Raw genomic sequence first — 21,473 nt, 5'->3', positions numbered from 1 at the left:
AATCAACTCAGCACAGCAGTTTGTTGAGAGAAGAATTAGGCATAAAGAGAAGCAAACAACAGCTGGGAAAGGATTGGCTGATAGTGTCGTGGCTGTTGATGGGAATTATTAAAGGAAGAAAAACTGGAGAAGGTAGGGAATGCAGGAATAAATGAGTAGAGTAAGAGCAGAGGAGTGCTGTGAAGTGTAACAATCAAGAGACTGAATGAAACAGTTTGGACTAAATGAAGAGAATGTGTGTGGAAATGAGGTGAAAAAGGGAAGATGGTGGTAAAGAAAGTAAAAAAGGCAATATGGTAATACTCAGGGGATTTATTTTCCTTTAATGGATTTTGTGCACACACAAAAGAAGCCATTTCTTTAGAAGCAATTGGGTTTTGCTCTCATTTTTTGAAATGGCAATGGTAGCTGAACTAGAAACAAAAGAAGAGGTTCACCATAGGCACAGACTTTTTACTCAAACATTATGTGGAAGGTATTTTGTCTTTTGAAAACAAACCTTGAAAAAAAAATATACATGGGTGATTATGCTGGTATTTTAGAATATTCTTATTGTGTGTAAAGTTTCAACTCCATGTAGGATCTGGGGGTGAGAAGGTCTGGTGCAAAGAACACTGCATTCAGTTGTTACTCCATGTATAGAGCAAAGTAAATGACTGGCAAGAGGAGATTCCTCTGTGTTGGGAGTCTGACCAGCTTAGTGGTCATTTGTTGTACCTGTTCTGTGGGTACTGGGGCAAAACTTTGTTTTTCTTTCTTTAATCCTCAGGTCCATAAGCTTGTATTCTCTCCTTCTCATACCCTGAATGTATTTTTGTGTAGTGCCTTCGGCATAATTCAGGATGATTTTCTTTTGTAAGTACTAGAAACTTGGAAAATGCACAAGTAAACATCTTCTGTCTTCAACTTCATACTTTTAAATCAATTTTTGCTCATGTAAATATTCAGTAGAGTCTAAGGTAATTTATATTTTTTTTTCCCCTCCATGCAGCATTTTATGTACTCTATTCGTCCTGAAATCCTAGAATCCATATTTGTATTTCTTCAGTAGGAAACATTTTTTTTGTACTGTTCTAAAACTCTCTTGTCACTGTTTATTGTTATCAGTATAGTGTAAGTGGATATATGAAATTGAGAAATGTGCATGTGTGGGCCATATGTGAATACTCACAAAATTAAACCTAGATGGCAATTGTAATGATATTTAAAATGCAGATATTTGTGATATCATCTGTATCAGGCTACTGTGCTCATACTCTAGGCCTAAGGTGTGAACTCTGTGGAAGAATAGAGGAAAGTGAACAAAACAGAACCATCTGTGAGGTAAAGCAAGAGGCTCCTCTTCTGGGTGCCGTGTCCTGGTTGGCTCTGAGCGTGGCTCTGATTCACTGTGGCTCTGTCAGTCCTTTAGTTGTGTTGCTGGTCAGTCTGTGCACAGAGCACAGCTCAGCCAGGCTGGCCCAGAGCCTCCCAGTCTGCCTGTCAACTCTATTTACCAGCCTGGCTTTGTTAAATTAAGTCAGTGAGAGCCTGAGATAGATGCATTAGTGGTTCAGCAGCTCTGCAGTGGGTTAATGTGCTGTTTGTGTTGGGTTTGTCTCCAGGTACAATGCCACGGTGCTGGACTTCAATCTTGGGTAAAACAAGTGTGCATGTTTTAGTTCTCATGCAAAATGATAATCAAGGGTTGCAAAGTATAACTGTGAAAATTGTCAAGTACAAAACAATGTGTATAAACCTCTCCATTAACCTCCTGGTCTGCACCTGATTGCTAACAGTTATAAAACAATGACTTTCAAAATGTTTACATTTGGAAGAGGTTGACATCTCTACAGGTTTGTTAAAAACTTTTCTTGTAAACATATAGAACATATTTCTACTTGAATACCTAAGAAATCTTACAGGTCATTGCCTTTCTTCCTTCCCTTCAAATAATTGTAATTATCAGTTTCAGATTTTTTTTTTGTCATTAACAGGTACACATGATTTGTAAAGGAGGCTAAGTCTAATTCTCTTGTTTGGAATGTTCTAGTTATTTCTTTTTACAATATAAACCAGTTTCTGTCATGATTGCTTGAGTAGGATTCCTTTAACAAAACTGCTCCAATAATATACCTAATTTAATGAAAAACGAGTTTTATTTTCTATGTATTATCCTGCATTTTCTAGTAAATGGATCTAGACATGTCTGGGCACTTTATTTCCTAGTTGTCTTCTCTGTCTGTAACAATTTGCTCCATTACTCTGCTGGAATTGACTTTTTCAGAGGAGGAGAGCACAGAGGGGTTTGCAACTCAGCAATCAATAGCTGAGAATGTGCTGAAGTGTTGGGAGCTGAGCAAGTGCAGATTCCTCCATGTTCTTGCTGTCCCTGCTGTAGGACAGTGTCTACCTTCCAGCATGTATTTTGAACTACCAAAGCTGTACCTTTCTGACCCTTTTCAGTCAAAGTCCTGAATATTAATACAACATTTCTAAAAGGGCACAGAATTTTCAATATAAAAAGTCCACAAACGTATAGAATTATATTACATCCTAATACATATTTTTATGTAGCATCCAAGTCATCAAAGAGCACCAGACTGGCCAAAAAAAAAATTCAAAGTGAATACTTTTGTTTATTATGAAGATAATACTTTTCTCGGTGTAATTTTTTAAGCTGCTGAGCAGGTGAGAGTACACAAAATTGCCTCTGACAGTTACTAGAATGAATGTATAATGGTAAATGTGGATGATAAGAGCAACTCATTCCATGGCTGTGCAGGACTGTTTCAGGTACCTCACTGTGCCATATATGCACCCCACAGATACCTTTGATAGATCTGTGTAATGTTCTTTTCACAAAATTTCCCTTTTTGAGCCAGTTTCCTGGCCACTAAGTCACCTTACCTTCTGGTTAATAGAATCTTCTATCAGACTTCATGACAATTAGAAACCTAAGGCATTGTTATCCACTTAATTACCCTTGTTTGCTGTGGCAGTAATATTGTCAAAGGATACAACTTAAACAAGACCACCCTTGCCTTGCCCAAATCTACATCAATTCCCTGTAATGAAGTTGTGGCTTTCAAAGCTTACTTTTTGGCCTACTAAGTCCTGCAAAACAGTTTGTAATATTTATTCTACAGCTGCACTTAAACTAGCTGATCTATAATTGCTTGTTAAGTTTCTCTTTATGGAGATTATTTTAGGAAAACTGCCAGCTTTAGATGTTCACAGTCAAATCTCAGCATAGGAAGATTGCATAACAGCCAGTCAGGAGATGTGTTTTGGAGAACTTATAGGTAGGGGAAGGGAACCATCTGCAGGTCTCTGACAGAAAAGAAGTGTGGCACCAGAAAGTGTTTTGAACACTATTGCTCTAAACATGTTGTTTTGTAAGAAGCCATCTGGTCAGGCAGAGCAATCCCTGTGTGAGGGCAGATGGATACGGGAGCTGGGGGATCCAGAACCCTCGGTTACTGTTCCTGGGCTGCAGAGCAAGGCCCTAGAGGAGACTCCTGATGGTCTGTTAATCCACTGCACACAACAACAGCTCCAGTGCTCCCAGACCTGATCTCCTTGTTGGAATGGCAGAACACTGGAAGAGCCCATGACATTTCCAGGGAGAGAAATTTTCTGAGTTCCATTCTCCGTACAGCTGAAAGCAGGTTTCAGGTACCCCACAAGGGCTTGGAGCAGATGGGATTCTCTGCTTTCTGTGTTGACAAGTTCTCATACCCCAAATCACTTTCAGGGATTTTTTTTTTAATTAGAATTTCAAATGTACAACTGAAGAGGGAATTATTTATTTAAATATATGCTCACAGAATGAATAGAAACTGATTAATGGAACTGAAAAAAACCAAACAAAATAATATCTTATTTATCATACAAATTGTATTTATAATATATTTGGAAGTTGCATAGCATGCAACTGTGGCACTTTATTAGGTTTTTGAAGCCATACAGTTCTAACAAAGAGTGAGGTTATTTCTACTCCTGACTTTCTTTGATGTGTTGAAAGGAACTTAAGAGCTTCTTACTCACTTTAACCTGTCTGCATGGCAAAACATATTATGTAAAACTACACTAGTGTGGCCTGTGTGACATGACTTTAATTCTCTACTTAGAAAAAATATTATGTAAAGTCATGAAAGCAATAGAGTTTATAACAGATAGCGAACAAGAGTTGCTGAAATTCAGTCTGTATTCAAGAGAAAGACTTTAATTTGTCATTTTCAGCTTGAATTCCATTAAAAAGGGAGCTTGATTGAGATATTTGCCAACAATGCAGACCATCTGAAAAATTACTTTTATTCTCAGAGTTTCTAAAATGTGGCAGAATGGAAAAACTTTTAGACCAGTGTGTGTGTGTGTGTGTGTGGATCCCCAGTGAGAGCACGATTTATGGATTTATTGTTTGGGAAGCAGGGTCTGAGTGAGATGAGCTGTTGGATCACCTGTATTGGCATAACCAGTATTCTCTCTTCAGCTCCCAGACACCTGATGGCTTGTCACCAAATAGTCTTTCTGATACCCTGTGGAATTGAAAGTGGTATTTTTTCAAGATATCTGATGCAGAAAAACAGGGAATGATCCCTGTAAGTCACTGCCTGCTTTCATTTCCCCCTGGTGACTGTCCCAGAGGGGCTCAGGGAGCATCAGTCGGGCCAAGTTTGTTTTTGTACCCTGCAGATCAGGCCTTTGTGCACAAGGAATTGCTCTACATTAAGCCAAGGGCCCTTTTCATATTAGGGAGTTCTCTGTGACATTTGCAAACAGTTTTGGTTTAGTGTATTTATGTAATCCGTTGTCAGGAATATGGCAAGCTAAGCCCTCAGACATGAGTTTATGATGTTTGCTACAGATCCCCTGAAATGTCAATATATTGGTTCAATTGCCCTTGAGAAACCTGTTAGGGAGGGGAAAAAAAACGGGGTGTAATTGTTGAAAATACACTGTTCATGAAATCAGAATTCGTGTGTGTAAATATATTCCCATAGGTAAATTTTACTTAATTACTAGAATGTTTTTTTAAAAATTAATTTGCTAATGAAACAACATGATTTTTTTCTCTTCATGTAATTGTTAGATTTGGAGTATCGCAAGAAAAACTATTCTGTAATGCTTATTTCACTGGGAATAAAACCAAAGATTAAGTTTAATTACTTTTCCACAGTGGAAGAGATTTTCAGGAGCGAAAGAGGCTTTGCTGAGAGATGGATATATAAACTTTATTCCTTTCTCTTGGTATATGAAGCAGTAAGGAATACTCATGAAAATGTGGTTTAGAACAATCTGTTTATACACCTTATATTGCAGTCTTCCAGTGCTTATTCATTTTCCTTTCTGTGCAAGACTGACAGTAATGGATAAATGGATGCATCCATCCAAATACATAAAGCAAATAATCTTCGTAAGGGAGGTATCTTTGTACTTGTGCATGTACTTGGCTTTAATCCAGACCATAACAAGTTTGTTTATGCCTAACTGCACAGTTTTTCAAAAGGAGGTGGGTTATTTCTTTTCCTCATTTGAACTTGTGTTGAAAAATATTCCAGCAGCCATCAGTATCTCATGTGAAAACAGCATGAATTAGCTACAGGCCATCACTGAAATTCAAAACATCCTACAGAAGCTTTGTTCCTTGGTTTTGTTTATCTGCCAGCTGTAAACATAGACCATTCAATTCTGTTGCATTTCAGATGCTATTTTTGCGCTGTATTTTTAATATGTTTGGCGCTTCTGTGATGACAGCAGAATCTGAAGGATTCCAGAATAACTTGGTGTGATTATAGGCACTTGTCTATTAATACCAAAAAATTAATGGTATGGAAGTGCACTTCCCTGCCGTAGCATTAACAGATGAGTAAACAAGGTGATCATTGCTGGTTTTTTTTTTTTAAATGTTCTTTAGACTGCTACAGAGGACTGCTCCAAATACATCTTCTGTAGGTACAAATTAGACCAAATGTCAGTTCAGAAGTGCAAAATGACCTGCACTGTTGAGGTCTGTGCAGAAATAATCAAGGCAGCGTCGTCACACAGTGCTGGTTCATCTGCAGCCTGCAGAGGTTGCTCAGGTGTCCTCTCCATGCTCATCCCACTCTCTGTGTGTGGCCCTTACAGGGACAACACGACTGGAGGACTTTGCTTATTTACAACATCAGTCCAACATCAGGTTGTTCTGGTCTCTGAGGATCTAGTCAGAATAGCTGCAGATTTCCTAATGCAGCTCTGCATTAAACAGGCTTCTTCAGTTTACAGCTGCTGGAATAACCCAATTCCAGACAGAAATTCCAGGAAGGGTTTGTTCTGGGGTGGCTGGTATCACCATGTTCAAGAGCAGACCAGAGTAATTTTTCTTTAAATCTTCACGTATTAATTATACAGTTCCCCAGAGTTTGATTATACCAACAGCAGTATGAAGGTTTATTTTTAGTTTAAGATTTTTGTAATTGTAACACAATTACACTTAAGAGTTCAGTAAAATGCATGTAAGAAGAGACCCACTAATATGTGGGTCTGCAGGGATTGCTGTTCACTGTGGAAAGTTAGAAATCTGTGCCTTGCAAACAGCTTGCATAAAATAGCCCAATTTTGCAACTGCAAAATGAGCCAAAGAGCCCTTTTCTTACAACACCATGTCTATCTGACCTCTGAAATCTTGTTTCTCAAATTTTATTCTAACCTTTAAGAACTCATAAATTAATTCTTTATAAGAGATTTAATTTATTAGTCTTAATACAGTTTCTGGGTAAATCATAAATATACTGAATAGCTCTAAATGTCTGGCTCTGTTAGAAATCCTTCAGTAGAAGACTCGTACATATTAAATGAGAGAAATCCCAAAGCACTGTTGAGAAGAGCAAGGTATGACCACAGGGAAATAAAGTGGGGCTGGTTTGTACTGCCAGGCAGACTGAATATTTTATCATATTTTCGCTGTTAGTGCAACAGCTGAGTGAAGTGCATCTAAGTCCAATAAAATCTGGTGCCCAGTGTTTCTGAGCCCAGGGGAGCTGTTTGGGTATGATTGCAAAGGTTCCATGTCTGACTGTAGAGTTGTCACTGCCTCACCCTGCTGTGTCACCTCGTAGAGCATAACCAGCAGTGGTGTTGGTCACTGCCCAGGCCTGCACAGCAGCACTGCAGGGGGGAACTGCAGGCTCACACTTCACTGGGTGTCTTCTAAGACTTTTCTCCTGCTGGCAAAGCAGAACTATCCTAACAAAGATAAAACTGCCTCATCTTATTGCCTTCTGGTGCTGTAGATGTGCATGTGTAATACTGATCTCTGGATACAGGTGCTTCATTGATCTGATTCTAAACCAGGGAAAGTGCTCTCTCAGCAGCTTTTTCAGTTACCATTTAGTTCAAAATTTACTTAGAGCCATAAAATGTCCTCTATCAAAGAAAGTTGACTGGTCTTCCTAACGACAAAATCTTCATGTGGCCAAAAGCCGCAAAACTCAAAGACGAGGAGAGGAGGAACTTTACTGGGGATTTCATAGCTAAAAGGTGAACGTGCCTGTCTTGTGATCCTGCAACTTCCTTACTGCAGAAGCAGGTTCTTTGGGCAGCAGCAGCCATTTCCAGGCTTCTCCTTGTAGCTGAGAACAGGGAAGGTTCAGCAGCTCCTGGTTGCCAGGAATGCCACTCCAGGCAGGAGCTACACTGCAGTGGCTGCCAGCAATAGGAGAGCCACAGCTGATCACTGGTGTCCTAAATTGATTCTTCTCTAATATTCTGGCAAGGAACAAGCTTATTGCAAATTTGATTTATTTTTTAATTTGAACTCATTGGCAAAGTTCTGCATTAGACAGGGACCAAGATGACACATTTTTTGAAGACTCTGAATCAGAGGATACCTGGAGAGCTGACCCCAAAATCCAGGGGCTCCTGGCAAGCAATGCACTGTGCATTGAACTCCCACTGGAGTCAGTGGAAAATTTTACTGCCTGTTAACCTAATTTGGAGTCATAATGAAAAAAAGGATGAGCTGTATTTATCACTGACATTTTCTTCTTTACAGAGAAAATAATTGAAATATGACTAAACAGAAAATGTGATTTTGGTTGCCAATTACTGTGGCCTTCTTTTTGCTGGTCAGCCTGGTGCATGCTTAGTTTCTGTCTAATCCATCAAGAGTGTTGCATCCCAAGCTGGCTCCCTTAGTCATTTGCCAGGCAATGTCATTCCTTCCATTAGCTTCCCTTTCTGCTTGGATTAAATGTAAACATTGGTCCTTGTCTTCATTACCAAGCAAAGTCAGCAGTTCCCTTGTTATTCTGTTGACAGTACTCAATTATTTCCATATTTTCCCATCTTGATTACTTTTGTTTATTTAGAGAGTACAGATTTAATTCCACTATGCCAAGTCTCAGCTCTCTCTCTGTGATTATGTTTCCAGGTGCAGGTGCACTGTTTTCTATAGGCTATTCAACTCAGTGGGAATTTCTTTTTATCTTAGGGAAACTAAAAATAATAGGCTAAAATGAAGAATGATCTAAAAGCTCCCAGGGGTTGAGATTATGGCCTAAATTTTTGAGGTTTTTAGGTCATGGATCACTGTTAGTATCAAGCTTATGGTTGGAGTGCAATTACATGCCCTTAGTATTTAAAAAATAAAATCAAAGGCAGAAAAAGTGATTGCTACAAAGCACTGTTCTTCACTTTATCATTGCCACCATGTTTTCCAGAAAAGATGATGATTCTGTGTGATTCTAGGAACAGTTTTAAAATTTGTTCATTTTTTACATTCATAGCTATTATCGTTAACATGACATGGATTCAAATCTGGATCTGTCCCTGAGAATGTCACATGAGCTCTCTCCTGCCTTGTTGCACATGTTGATATCATGCTCTAATCTTCAGGAGAAATGCAGATACTTGAGAGAAGCAGCTGATACCTCTTGATGGAGCAATTAAAACTCAAGCACTTCCTTGGAAGATCAAAACAACATGTTTTGATCACAACTTTTCTTTATCATTCCATTTGCTTTTATTGTGATTTTAAAAGAAGGGGCTTGTTCTTAAAAATAAAATAATGATGGTAATTGTTTGTGCAGGTTATTTTTGATGATGGGCAGTTTACTTGAAAAACTCAAAGCAAAGGCAGCTAAGTTGCATCATTCCTATGGAGACTATTTAAACTATCTTGAACGCTGTACTTGGTAGTGCTTTGGGGCAAATATTCTTGCCTGCCTGAATTTGGAGCAAAGAAGAGTCAGGGAGCATGGAGGAGACAGAACTTCTCAGCAGGGAAACAGCAGCCAACTCGCTCCACCAGGGCCATCCCCCAGCTCAGAACTCAAGCACCAGGAGCTGTTTGCTCCCGAGCACGTGGAAAAACAGGTGGCAGATTTCCAGGAGACTGGTAACTGTGCTGCCTTTCCCATGAAGCTGAGTTATGGAGTATTGAAGGCTAAAAGTCTGACATAGTAAAGCAAGGAGGAATGTGCACCAAGTTTTTAATTGCCATTAAAATTGCCATTAATCTGACTAAGTACATGAGTGAGCTCAGTATCAAGTAAATTATAAGGATGAACAGGTAGGAAGTAGTATTTTAAGCTTTCAGATTTTTGGTTTTTTTTCCCTCCTTGGCATGAAATGTGGTTCACTTTTTGCATTTTGTGTTCTGTGTAAACTAGAGGGGGGAAAGTTCACAGGTGTTGGTGCTTAACTCCTTTCATGGGCTTCTCGTACACTGGTGTAAACTCTGTTCTTATGCCCAATGCCAATCGTATTGATTATGGGCTGTTTAAAAGCTAATTTGGTAATTAAAGTTGTCTTCCTTCCATGTCATTTTTGTGTGCAAACAACTTGTGAATATGGAGGAGGAAGTGCCTGGCTAGTCACTGTAATGCACTGCTGCCTCAGCACGTGGAAATTGCTACTTGTCAAACAAGAGATTTAGTCCTTTTATTTTCACATATGAGATGCATTGTGAATCCTGCTGCACGTCCTCTGTCTTTAGTTACCTCAATATTTTCAATAAAAATGTATTTAGCTGTCTCTGCCTTCCTTAAAGGTAATTACTTACTAGCAGGAAAAAATAAATCCAGGTATTTACTGAGCACCATTCTTCTGAAAGCAAATCCTACGTTTTGTTATTATATAAACAACCTTGGAACATGTTCTGCTTCTGAGCCACTTGTTCCCTGAATCACCTTTCCCTGTGTGTGGTAGGTGGTTCTGCTCACACAGGTTCAGCCAACCCCTGACAGGAGGAGAATGAGGAGAGCTGAATGTTGGTGATTTCTAGATGGAAAAGGGTGGCACAGCCAAACTTGCTACCTTTTAACTAAGAACAGAAATACACAAAATAATTATAACAATTATAAATAAATGTAAATGTGTGTTTGGTTTAGGTTTCTGGCTTTCTAGTTAGCTGTGAAGGGATCATTTGCAGGAGCACATGCATTATGTTACTCTGGCTGGGGCACCATGAGGCATGGGAAGTAACCATTCCCAAATGCAGGTGTTATTATGCATTGGAAAGCCAAGGAATGAGCCTCTGGGTGTAAGTATTGCTTAGATGAAAGGTCACCTTTACAGGGTTCTGAGCATTTCTTGAATGAGAGTGTATCGAATTGCCAAAATTAATCATAGGTATTATTCATTTATATAACTGATGGATACAGTAACCATCTTGTTATGCCAACTTCAAAATAAAGTTACCAGAAGTAAAAAAAAGATCCTATCATTACAGTTAGGTACAGTGCCATGGTTTACAGAAAAATTCAAATATCAATGCAAATGTTGATGAAGAAAGTCTTTATGCTGGTATGGAAACTGAATTATAGCATGTGAATGTTAAAGTCAGGGTAATTTGAATTATAACAAATGGCAGCACGATTATGTGTCATTATTTCACAGCAAGAAGAGATCAAATACTTCATGAGTACTGTGTTGTGCTGTAGAAGTGTGTAGTGGAAGTAGAAGGAGTTGTACATTAACCAAGTGGTTGGAGAGAATATTAGAATTAATGCTTTTCATTTCTTGAAATTTCATTTCAGATCTAATCTTGATGGGAAAGGATTGTTCAGTTTGTAATCTGACAACTTTGCTTTAACAGTGTCTTCAGGATTTTCAGTATTGAAGTGTACTATAGAGGGATTATCTTACCCTTTTCTCTCATCTCTTCTGTTAATAACTGACTGTTTAAACATCCCAACTCAGCCATTTTTATTAATGGAGATCACAGTTTCTGTGATCATTTTGGGGACAGTGGCAGGAATGTGGCTCCAATTATTTTTACACTTCAACAACTGGAAAAAAATATTTTACCCCGTTGACTGCAAAGCATGAGTTACTCCATTATGTGAAATGGTTTGATGAATTCAGAATTTTAATTAATAATACCACTAGACAGGTGTTTTATTTGATTTTATGTTGTATTGGCAAGTCAGAATTAGTTCTCAGTTGTCTACTAAGGATATCCTAATGTAGTCTAGACATTGTTTAATACTACCTTTCTGAGGAGGTTGCCTGCCTGAGTCCAGTTTACATTAATATTGGGGTTATAACCAGAATTTAGATTATTATAATGACTAACAAAGAACGAGTAACATAAGAAGCTGGCAAAAATCACTGAATTCATCTGCCAGTGAATGCCTTTTTTTCATGATGTGTGTTTAATACAACTCAAGCAGAACTAGAATTATGAATATCTCCAGAGATGCATTTTCACGTGAGACAGAGCTGGAGATAGATATCTGAAATACCTGATCCTGTGCTTTCCTGCACTCCCAAGGTGTGCTTATTGCTTCTGATCTCTGGCTGATACAAAAGTATTTCCAATTGCAGACATGTTACACTGTTTTTATAGAAACTTCTCTAATTTTATCTGAAGAGGAGACAATGGGATGGGAAATAAATTTCCTCATGTAAACGTTCACAGCATCAGCCAAGACAATACTGCAGTTCCATATGCTGAGTATGGAAAGAGAAACCCACAAAATGCAGTTTACATTTGGATACAGGGAGAGTAATAAATCAAAGGTATGAATAAACCAGCAGCTGATGAAAAGGACCGGTTATTTTAAGCTATTTTCTATAGATGCACCTCAGGCAGAACTTGACACCAAGACAAAATCAATGCAACTGAATCGTTTGCCAAACAAACGCTGGGCAGATCAATCAGGAATGCTTGAAAGCTAAACAATGGCCTGGTGGGAAGGAGGAATTGATTGCCTCAGCAGGCTGCTGCTTTTCTTCAGAATGGGACAAGGAGAGAATGTAGAAAAGAACTTGAGCCTTTAATACACAGACATTCCACTGCTGAACAGGGAAGGCCTGGCAAGCCTCTGCCTGCCTGCCAGACTCGGCCTAGAAATTAAACCCGATTTAGTTTTCAATGGCTCAGAAGGCTAAAGAATAATGTTGTATTAAAACCAAACAGGTGTAACTGGGACAGGTGTAGGTTGAAGAGTCAGTGCTGACTGCAGGAACTTGGAAGAGTTACTGTAGCACAGCTACTCCCTGATTTAGGTCTATGTCTTTTAAATTTCTATTTTAATCTGAATAAAACAATCAGCTATGGGTGAACCCTAGCTCAGCCCCCCAAATTAGCCTAGAGACTTTCTACTGAATGAGACAAATGAGAGGGTTTGCAAATACTGCACGTAGGTGTGGTTTATTCCTCCCTCCTAAACACAGGGTGGCCAAAATAGATTTGTCTGAATTTCATCTTTATGTGCACTTGCCAGAAATACTGACAGGATCATTTTAAGGTCTTCATACCTCTGCCCAAGAGTTCATGGCCTGTCTGACCTGTCGAACTGTCATGTCATTTAGAAAGGTGTCTTTTTTAGTGCCAGAGACTTTATAGGTATCATTTGACCTCAAGGCCAAACTAAATTATTAAATCTAGTAACAGGAGACAAGAGATGGGAGATGAAGCTTTTCCCCCTACTTGATTACCATGTGTTTTGGGGGTGGGTGGTCATTTTGGTAAGAAAGCTGGAGCTGAAATCAAAGTGAGATGGCTGGTTTCCTCATCAGGTTTTGGAAAAGGGCAGATGGAAAGGGACTAAAAGATATATACTTTTAAATTTATGACTTTTTTCTAATACTTTAAACTTTTTTTCCCCATAGAACATCTGGTCTGTGGAAGTTGAGGAATTCAGTTTCAGCTCTAGTTTGCTTTTTCATGCTGGATGCATGAAGACCTGATTCCTCAGATATACATTGCTATGTAAACCTACATAACATAATGATTTGTCTTAGAATTTGGATTGTCATTATAAAAATTAGCTAAGACATTTAAGACAAATTATCTCTAATTTAGTTATTAGATATATCTTGTTCTGGAGTAGCATCATTTAAATTAGCAGAATTACTTGCAATGTCTGTCCTTCATTCCAAGGCACTGGTGTTCATGGAATTATCCTGAATGATCTGGTTACCTCAGCCCTGCCTGTCAGGGCACACTGATATTAATTCATATCTCTTCATTTTAGAGGGATTCCTCCTGCCCCTTTTGCCCTTTTTCGTTTGGATGGCATTGCTCCCCATGGGCTGGAGCTAATGTCGTTTTGAGGACATGCCAGCAGGAGGAGCTTGTGGATTAAAATGTGCTTTCAATAAAGCAATCACCAAATTATAGTAATTGCATATAACTCTGTGCTCTCTTCTGCAGTGGAAACTACCATGTACCTGTAAGTTTGTCTGTCTGCTCATAAAGCTCCTTAACCTATTTTAGATTGAGCAAAGCTCAATGAGGTGAAAATTTAATTTTATTTAATTTTATTCCATTGTATAATTGATATTTAGGTTATTTTATGTTTACACGTTCTGAAAAATACCTATCTTAACACAAAAGCACAACTCCCTGAAGCCAATATCCCATGCTCTGTTTTACAAGCATTAAGAATATCAACACTGCATTGCTCAATTTTATAAATAGTATAAAAATTATGAGTAATAATATTCATGTTACTAAAAGAAATCCATGCTAATGAGTGCAGCTGAAATTGGATTCACATGATCAGAATTCTCTACAGCAACTTAGATAACATTGCTGAGTTTCAAAATAAGAAATCATGAGGCCACAGTTGTAAGTCCAATTATCCTTGGCTATCAAGAATTAATAACATATGCTAAATTAATTTTTAGACTTTTTATTTTAGTGACAAGAAAAATAAGGAATTAAAGATATAACTTGTTAATCTTGTTACTGAAGAAGAGATGGATGTGTACCACAGGTATTTTATGCATTTTTTCACATAAAGGTTCTTAGTTACCTTGAAAGACTAAATACTTTAATAGGAATGTGATGAATCTTGAGGTAGGAAAATCATTTATTATTTTAGCTAAGACTCTTTTAGAGTTTTCTGTTTAGAAATTTAGACAAGTTAAATAATGCACTTCCATTAAAAAGACTTAACACTTTTTTTTTTTTGGTTAACATTTAGCGTCTGAATTGAACATAATTTTTCCACAGTGTTTTTCCCCTCTTATTTCTGTGGGAACAGAAATTTGTGTGCGCTGTAGTTGCAAAGGTGATGGCTACCAGTGAGGCAGCTGCCCTTTCCTGCAGAAGTGCTCTGCTACCTGCAAGTGAATTTTCCACTCGGTCCCAGACTTGTTAAAGGCTTTTGCTTTGGTACCATCTCTCCCATGGGGGTGCTCAGAACACCTCAGTAGAGCCTGAGTGTGCCTGTGGCTTTGGCAGGGCTGTCTGACCTGTGTATTGGGAAGGTCACTGCAGGAAAAAGGGAACTGCACAGAGAAATTCAGGGATTCTTTTAAAATATATCTCTGTTTGTTTAAGATGGCCAGAAGTGCAGATGAGCAATTCCTCCCCTATGGACTTTTTGCCATTGTTCTGAAGTTAGGTATTATGAGGTTGGGGTTTTTAACTTGTAAAAATAAGCTTGGCTTTGTGTGCTGTGTGATTTGATTGACTAGCTGAGTTGCTAAATGCAAACCAGTTTTATTTATTGATCTGTATGTAAGCAGTTTAATTAAAAACCATGTGGAGACTTCTAAAAGAATGGCAAAAGTACAATGCTATCCCTTTATACTGTAGTTTTCCGAGGAGTCTATAGCCTGAATGTCACCTAGGTAAGCTGGAATTTTCTGTTACTGCTTGTTTTTGAAGTTGATGTTCTTCTCTGAGTCTTTTCCAAAAGGCTCATTCATGTAAGACTGTAGTCTGTTGTGGGTCAGAGGAGACTGAAGAATTCCCAACAGGGATGTATTACTAATGTACTTCATCACGTAATGATACATCCATCCATAATTAGAGGATTGTTGATTGAGCATCATCCAAGCTCTCGTCTATTTTGCTCGTACTTTTATCACTTCAAAATGCTTTTCCCGCCATTTCTGAGCTGCAGCTCATGGAGATATGCTTTTATCCTGTAATTAGCAATCTTCCATGAAGTATTGGAAGTTCTGCTAGTTCTCATTTCTGAAAGAGCCCATTTTGTCATTCACACTTGAGATACCAGTAGAAAGAGCGCAATTCCGTGATGTTGGAGATGTGTGCTGTACTTTGCAGTCATGTGCCAGGCTCTCATAACATCTGCTTTTTTCATGTTGGAAATAACCACAGAATAATTTACATGTAACGTAAATTAGCTACTTCTGTCTTTATGTTTTGTCTCCCTAGTGATATTCCACCTTCTGGAGAGCCAGTGAGCAAAGGCAATCGCTCGAGGGTGACCCCGCGCTTCCCCAAACTGTCCCGCAGCCACCAAAGGGAGCCCCGGAGCCTGGAACCCCAGAGTGGGGATCTCTGACCCTTTTTCCTAGTTGTGAACACGGGCACCACGTACTTTAAGTTGTTCTGAGATTCCTTCCTAGCCTATATTTATAATTTAAGCTCCTGAAGAGACTACAGCTGCATCAACTTAAATCCTAAAAAGAGACATTCATTGCCAAGGGTCATATCCTGATTAACTACTTTGGAAGGCAGTAATCACTTTCTCAAAAGAATACGAGGGCTCTTCACCAGAGCTCAGCAAACTGATGGCATTTTCTTTGTTTTGTAAAGCTGCACTGCACATATTCTCCTTTGTTCCCCTGAAGTCCTTCTTTTACAATGAATTCCTTGTTTGTATTATGTTGTCTCCCTTTTAACATGTACATTTTTCTGTTCCAGAGAGACATGGGTATCATGTCAAGACAATTTTTTTTTTTCCTTAGGAGAACGGTTATGATTATCACTACTTAATAGGTCAGAAGGATGTGCTTAAAAGAACCTCACTAATTTATTACCTTTTGTAAATAGAAGGACTGGGTTGTTTTGGTTTTTTTTTTATTGTAAACCTCTGACACGCAAAGGTTTTTTAAAAAACTTGACAATGTAGATGATGAGAAAAACATTACAGGTGGAAAAATAGCTTTTGTACATTTCTAGTTAGATATTGTCAATAGCTTTCATTTGTGGGAAGTATTCTTTAAAATCAGAATGTAATAATTTTTTAGTAAAATTTCAGTCCTGCTGGAAGGCAGGTGCAATATTATTAATTTTTACAAACCACTGCAAGGATACACAAAATTAGCATGGTGCAAAATAGCGCTTTCAAGTCTTGGGTTATATTTTGTTATCAGTTTGTTGCTGATGTTACAGAATAGTCCATCATTAATCTGATTTTGTAAAACTCTTCCCATAGTGATACTTAAAAATTGCCTGTAATGAAAGTGCCTGTTACCCATCACCTCTTATTGAAAAGTAATTTGTAATGCTACTACTGTAAGAGTGACTAAAATATTGACAAGAATTATTACAAGTGATGGAAGTCCTGACATGGATTAACTGGAATCCAGTTCAGTATCCATTAGTTGCACTGCCGTAGGCAGTTAATTATGTTTTAGCTATCTTCTTCTCTTCATTAAGTTTAAGTAGTATACGTTCAAATTTTCCATTAATTGTGTTCTGGTTTTCCTTTGTGTAAGAATATCTTTCTTCTCCGAAGTTTTTTTGGATAATGTTACTTAAATTGATGTATCTTGTCATTTTATTATCCATTCATTATATTAAATTCTCACGTCAGTAGATACTAAAACCTTATATCATTCTCCAGGAAAAAACCAAGCTGATGATTAATAACAGGTTTTTTTACCTCACTGGTTTACTGAAGTTCTGGCAAACTGGAACTTGTGTTCTGCAAACCTGTGACCACTGTGTGTCGTTCAGGCAGGTGAGTGGTCCAGTCATTTTTGGTGGCACTTCCTGAGTGAGTAGAGTTTGTTACACACAGTGAGGAGCATCAGTGCCTGAGTATGACCCCAAGTGCTGGATTCCTACCACTGAAATATGTAGCTCTCAGATTGCACTGAATAGCAAACTGTGGCAGAGAGGAGTGGAATTCACTCCTCAGGTTAGAAATTTCCGTAGGTGAAATACCACAAAGTAAAATCATGTCACAGAAATGAAACAAGATTTTTCAGTCAGTAAGAATCCCAAAATAGATAAATAACAAAGCCCAAAGGGCAGCCTGTGAACAAGTGGGTTTGTTTTCATTAACAGATGAATTACTGTTGGTGTTTTGTGTAAGTTACAGTGGGACACTTATTTGAGAAGAAGGCGAAGTGAGTAGTTTGTCAGTTAAGTAGCTTCTCCAAACTCTTTAGTCTGATGCACTGCTGCTGGTTTAGTTTGTTGGAAAGAGAAGTAGCTGTAATGATGGTCCCACTTTGAAACAATTCTATTTTTCAGAAAGTGTAGACTTGGTTAATAGAAACATGGCATACATCTATTAACACTGAATTGCAAGTAAACCTGAAAGAAAACACTGTGTGGTAACCTTTGTGATGTATCTGTCACATGGAGATATATTAATTTTCAGGAAGTAATTCACAGATTCAAATACTTCTTAATCAGAAAGCTGAAAATGATAAGAAATCTCATTTAGCACAGACTGAATTTTTTTTTAATTGTTTAAAAGGAATTGTTTGTATCTGCATTTGGCTCTTAAAATTATTTCATCCCTGATTGTCTTGCTTCTTGTAATTTTTAATGTATGTATGTAGATCACATAAAAATACTGAACTTGTTTACCATGTACAAATTGCTCTTTGTTAACTGTGGCTGAACTGGGTATCAGCTCCCAAGATTACAGTCTGCAAACAATGTTCACTTGGTGATACAAGATACTGTAATGGGGGCATTACTAATCCATTTAAAAGCTCAGCTGTGGTTTCTCTAAAATCCCAGAAAATAATCAAATGAAAGCCTTTCTTCATAAGGTAGCTTTCCCACTTCATAGCCCTGGTTATTTTGAAGATCAGTGAGGTACCTGTACGAATGCAAGTAGGTGCCTAGTGACAGGAATGCCCAAATTTTTAGCACCTCAGGACATTCTGATATGCTCTTAAAGGGAATCTGTTGCAAATCCCACTTCTGATAATTCACCAGAATCAGCAAAGTCTGTTAAGAAGGTTGACCAGCTGGGATTAAGAATGCCAAGGAGTTCTGTTATTCTAATAAAATACCTGTAAGTGTAACAATTATTCCATCACTTGAATGATTTGATCAGTTTATCCTGTGTCAACTTCCTTTGGCACTGGCTCAAAGCTCTGAAACCCCTGTATGTGCTCAGTGAGTTGATGGGTTCGATCATTTTTGTTGGTGCTGTAATCCCAGGACAGAGTCCGGGCCCTGGAGCTGTTCCTGCCAGCCCTGGGCTGTGGCCTGGCACAAGGCAGTGGAGAGGAATTTGTGGTATCATTTGCATTTCATTCCTGCTTCATCTTTAGATGTATTGGGTCTCCAGGGCTTCTCATCAGTGACTATTGAAAATAAACTGTAAAAAGCGGCACAACTTTTACTGTAATGCTCTTGTCCAATCACATGGGAAATGAACGTTTTCCTGAGAAACACAGAGCAGGCAAAGCTCTTCCAGCTTTTGCAGATGTGTGTATCAGTATTCATCACAGACTGAGTGTGGTTTTTCAGAGTCTCATTTATTTAGAGATTCTGTCATTCATTATAGCATTGTGTCGACTTGGCTTTTGCAAATTAAATCAAAGTTCTCAATAGTAATAATAAATTTCCAACGTTTATATGAGGCAGGATATTGGCATAGTTATAAAGGCTTAAATTGATATGTCCATTAAGTCATATATTCTTAGGAAGATAATAATTTCAAAGCCAGTCTTTTTTATGGAATATATTGTTGGTGTGATAGTTGTAATCAAATTATAATACCTTGCAGAATTTACTGCAAGTCATAAACCATTGAGATTGGATTAATACAAGTATTTAGAGAAAGAACATCATGGTAATAAAGATTACTGGCTCAAAATTGTGACCTATTGCTAAGGTGCTTTTTATTTTTTTTGTTACAAAGTCATGTTTTATTGTACAGAACAATATCTGCATGGTAGCTGTCAAATTAATTAATAAGAACCTACTAACAAATGGGGTTGACTGACTCAGAGCAGCCAGCTAATAATAAATGAGACTTGGTGAACCCCCAGTGAACTAATGATACTTCTGTCAGGATGTATTAATGGGTTAAGAATATGATCTTTTGTTACCAGAATCAGTTATTGGTGCTTTCACATATGGATGTCATTCCTTTTCCTCCAGGGATCTCAGTGCTGCTCCAAGTTCCATGCTGTTCCCAAGGTTCCACCCTGCTACTCCAAAACATTTTTCATCTAATGCCTTGGAATTCTGAGCACAGATAATATATACCTGTGGATAGAAATACAGTTACTTGCTTGAAATTACAGTGAGAAACCTGTGGAAAAGTGTTTAAAAGAAAGAAAAAAAGTACTTCTTGACCAAATTGTGCTGCTCTATGCCCTTGCAAATCTTGGGAACAGCACTGGGCTCTTCCAGCTGGAACTCTAGGATATATGGAAAGAAACCTATTTAACATGAGAATACAACTTTCTCCTTGGAAACAATGATAATACTTCTGTATTGGATCTTGAGTCACTTCTAGAAAAGTGATTTAACAGCTCAAGAAAGTGAAGAATTTCTCTCCTTCACTCTCTATGGGTAAGGGTGTTTGAGTCAGCACCCTGCTCCACCTGGGATATTCACTTGATGATGATTTTGTCATTTCAGTAGTTTCTTAGCCTTTTGTATGCAAAGAAACACTTCACTGTATGAAATTATCTATATGAATTATAGAATATGTTTAAAAATACCAGTTAACCTGCTTCGTGTTTCACATATTGAATGGAAGATAAAACACTTGTTCTACACAGTGGTCTGACACTGTACATTGAATTTATTTCTTATTCTGCACTAATTGTGCTTTTATGGTCCAGTTATAGAGAACTTAGATTATTTATAAAATTTCTTTAACAAAAATAATCAGAGCATACTTCTAAACAATAATAATGGCTTAGTTTTTGGTTCATAATGGCATGAATTTATACTGGACAACAGCACTGAAATGTTTAGAGAGGAATGAATGTTCCAGATTTACAAATTTCTGCAAACACCTGGACTTAAAAAAACCCAACGTTGTTTTTTATTGCATCAAAACAAGTTTATTGCACTTCCACGTAGGGAAATCAGTTCCTTTAACAAGATTTCAGAAATTATTTCCATGCCATGACAGTGGTTAAACTGTGATGAGTGGTTTTCTTATTAATCATTTAAGACACTAAAAATGATCAAACTGTAAGTGTGGTTGAAAATACAGTTCTGAAAGGCTGTGCTTTCTTTCTCACTTAACACTGAGATAAATAAGTGTCTTATGTATGGGACAAAACCTGTTGGCAACTGAAGAAGCTGGATTTCCCTTTTTACTTGGGGAGGGAATATTTTTGTTCTTCCTGTTAAACTGTAGAAAATATAGTATTAATTCTTAAACATATATATGTACAGTATTCACATAAGTATTAATAAACTGTAATATTATTTTAACTCGTTATGCTAATGTTTACATTATAGAATTTTTAAGCAAATGTGTATATATAAAATTTTCTAAATACTTTCTTGGTTTTTTTTATTATTATTATTAAATATCCTGTGGTAATTTTATTGTAATCTGGTTAAAAATATGCTACTTTACCAAGAAGAAAATAAAAAATAACACCATTTTTTGTTTGAAGTGGGGTTTGTTTGCACCTTATTTGTTCTATTCAGCTGTTTTGTATTTGCTTTTTGATTTGTGTTCATTTTTTTCAATGTGTTTCTATACCACAAATAGTCATGTTGCATTTGGGGAGTTGTAACAGCTTGACATTTCTACGTGGGTTTAAAGGTTTTCTTTTCAGAAAAGACCTGTGCAGGATTTACTGCTTTTTCCCCTCACCCCTCGAAATTTTAAGGAAATGAGGAAAAATCTTTGTACAACGATCTGCCAGAAGAAAGAGCAAAGATATTTTTAAGATAGTGTTTAAGGTAAGATTTTTGCTACTGCACTCCAGTCTTTCTGAATGACCTTTTAAGTATTGTGAGTGAACTTACTGTGTTCCCCAAATTAAAATACATACCTGACATTTTGATATATTGCAAGTCATGCTTGATTTTGTTCTAGAAAGCAACGTGTGGCATGTGTGTGTTTGTC

General features: G+C 37.6%; 1 protein-coding gene across 3 annotated transcripts in view; it reads left to right on the top strand.

Annotated features, from left to right (window-relative positions):
* The window catches only part of SNX29 (sorting nexin 29), a 100,563-nt gene extending 79,565 nt beyond the window's left edge, over positions 1–20,998 (top strand). The window contains exons 21-22 of one of the 3 annotated variants that reach the window (XM_032703718.1): positions 15,020–15,054; positions 15,605–15,676. In XM_032703718.1, the coding sequence (XP_032559609.1) occupies positions 15,020–15,038 (19 nt within the window). In that variant the 3' untranslated portion in view covers positions 15,039–15,054; positions 15,605–15,676. Of the gene's footprint in view, positions 1–8,750; positions 9,524–15,019; positions 15,055–15,604 lie in introns of those variants that run through there. The other 2 variants (XM_032703714.1, XM_032703719.1) reach the window with 2 other exon arrangements.
* Positions 20,999–21,473: the final 475 nt, after the last annotated feature.

Source organism: Chiroxiphia lanceolata, chromosome 16 (genome assembly GCF_009829145.1).
Source record: "Chiroxiphia lanceolata isolate bChiLan1 chromosome 16, bChiLan1.pri, whole genome shotgun sequence".
NCBI lineage: Eukaryota > Metazoa > Chordata > Aves > Passeriformes > Pipridae > Chiroxiphia > Chiroxiphia lanceolata.
This window is presented reverse-complemented; position numbering and strand designations above follow the sequence as displayed.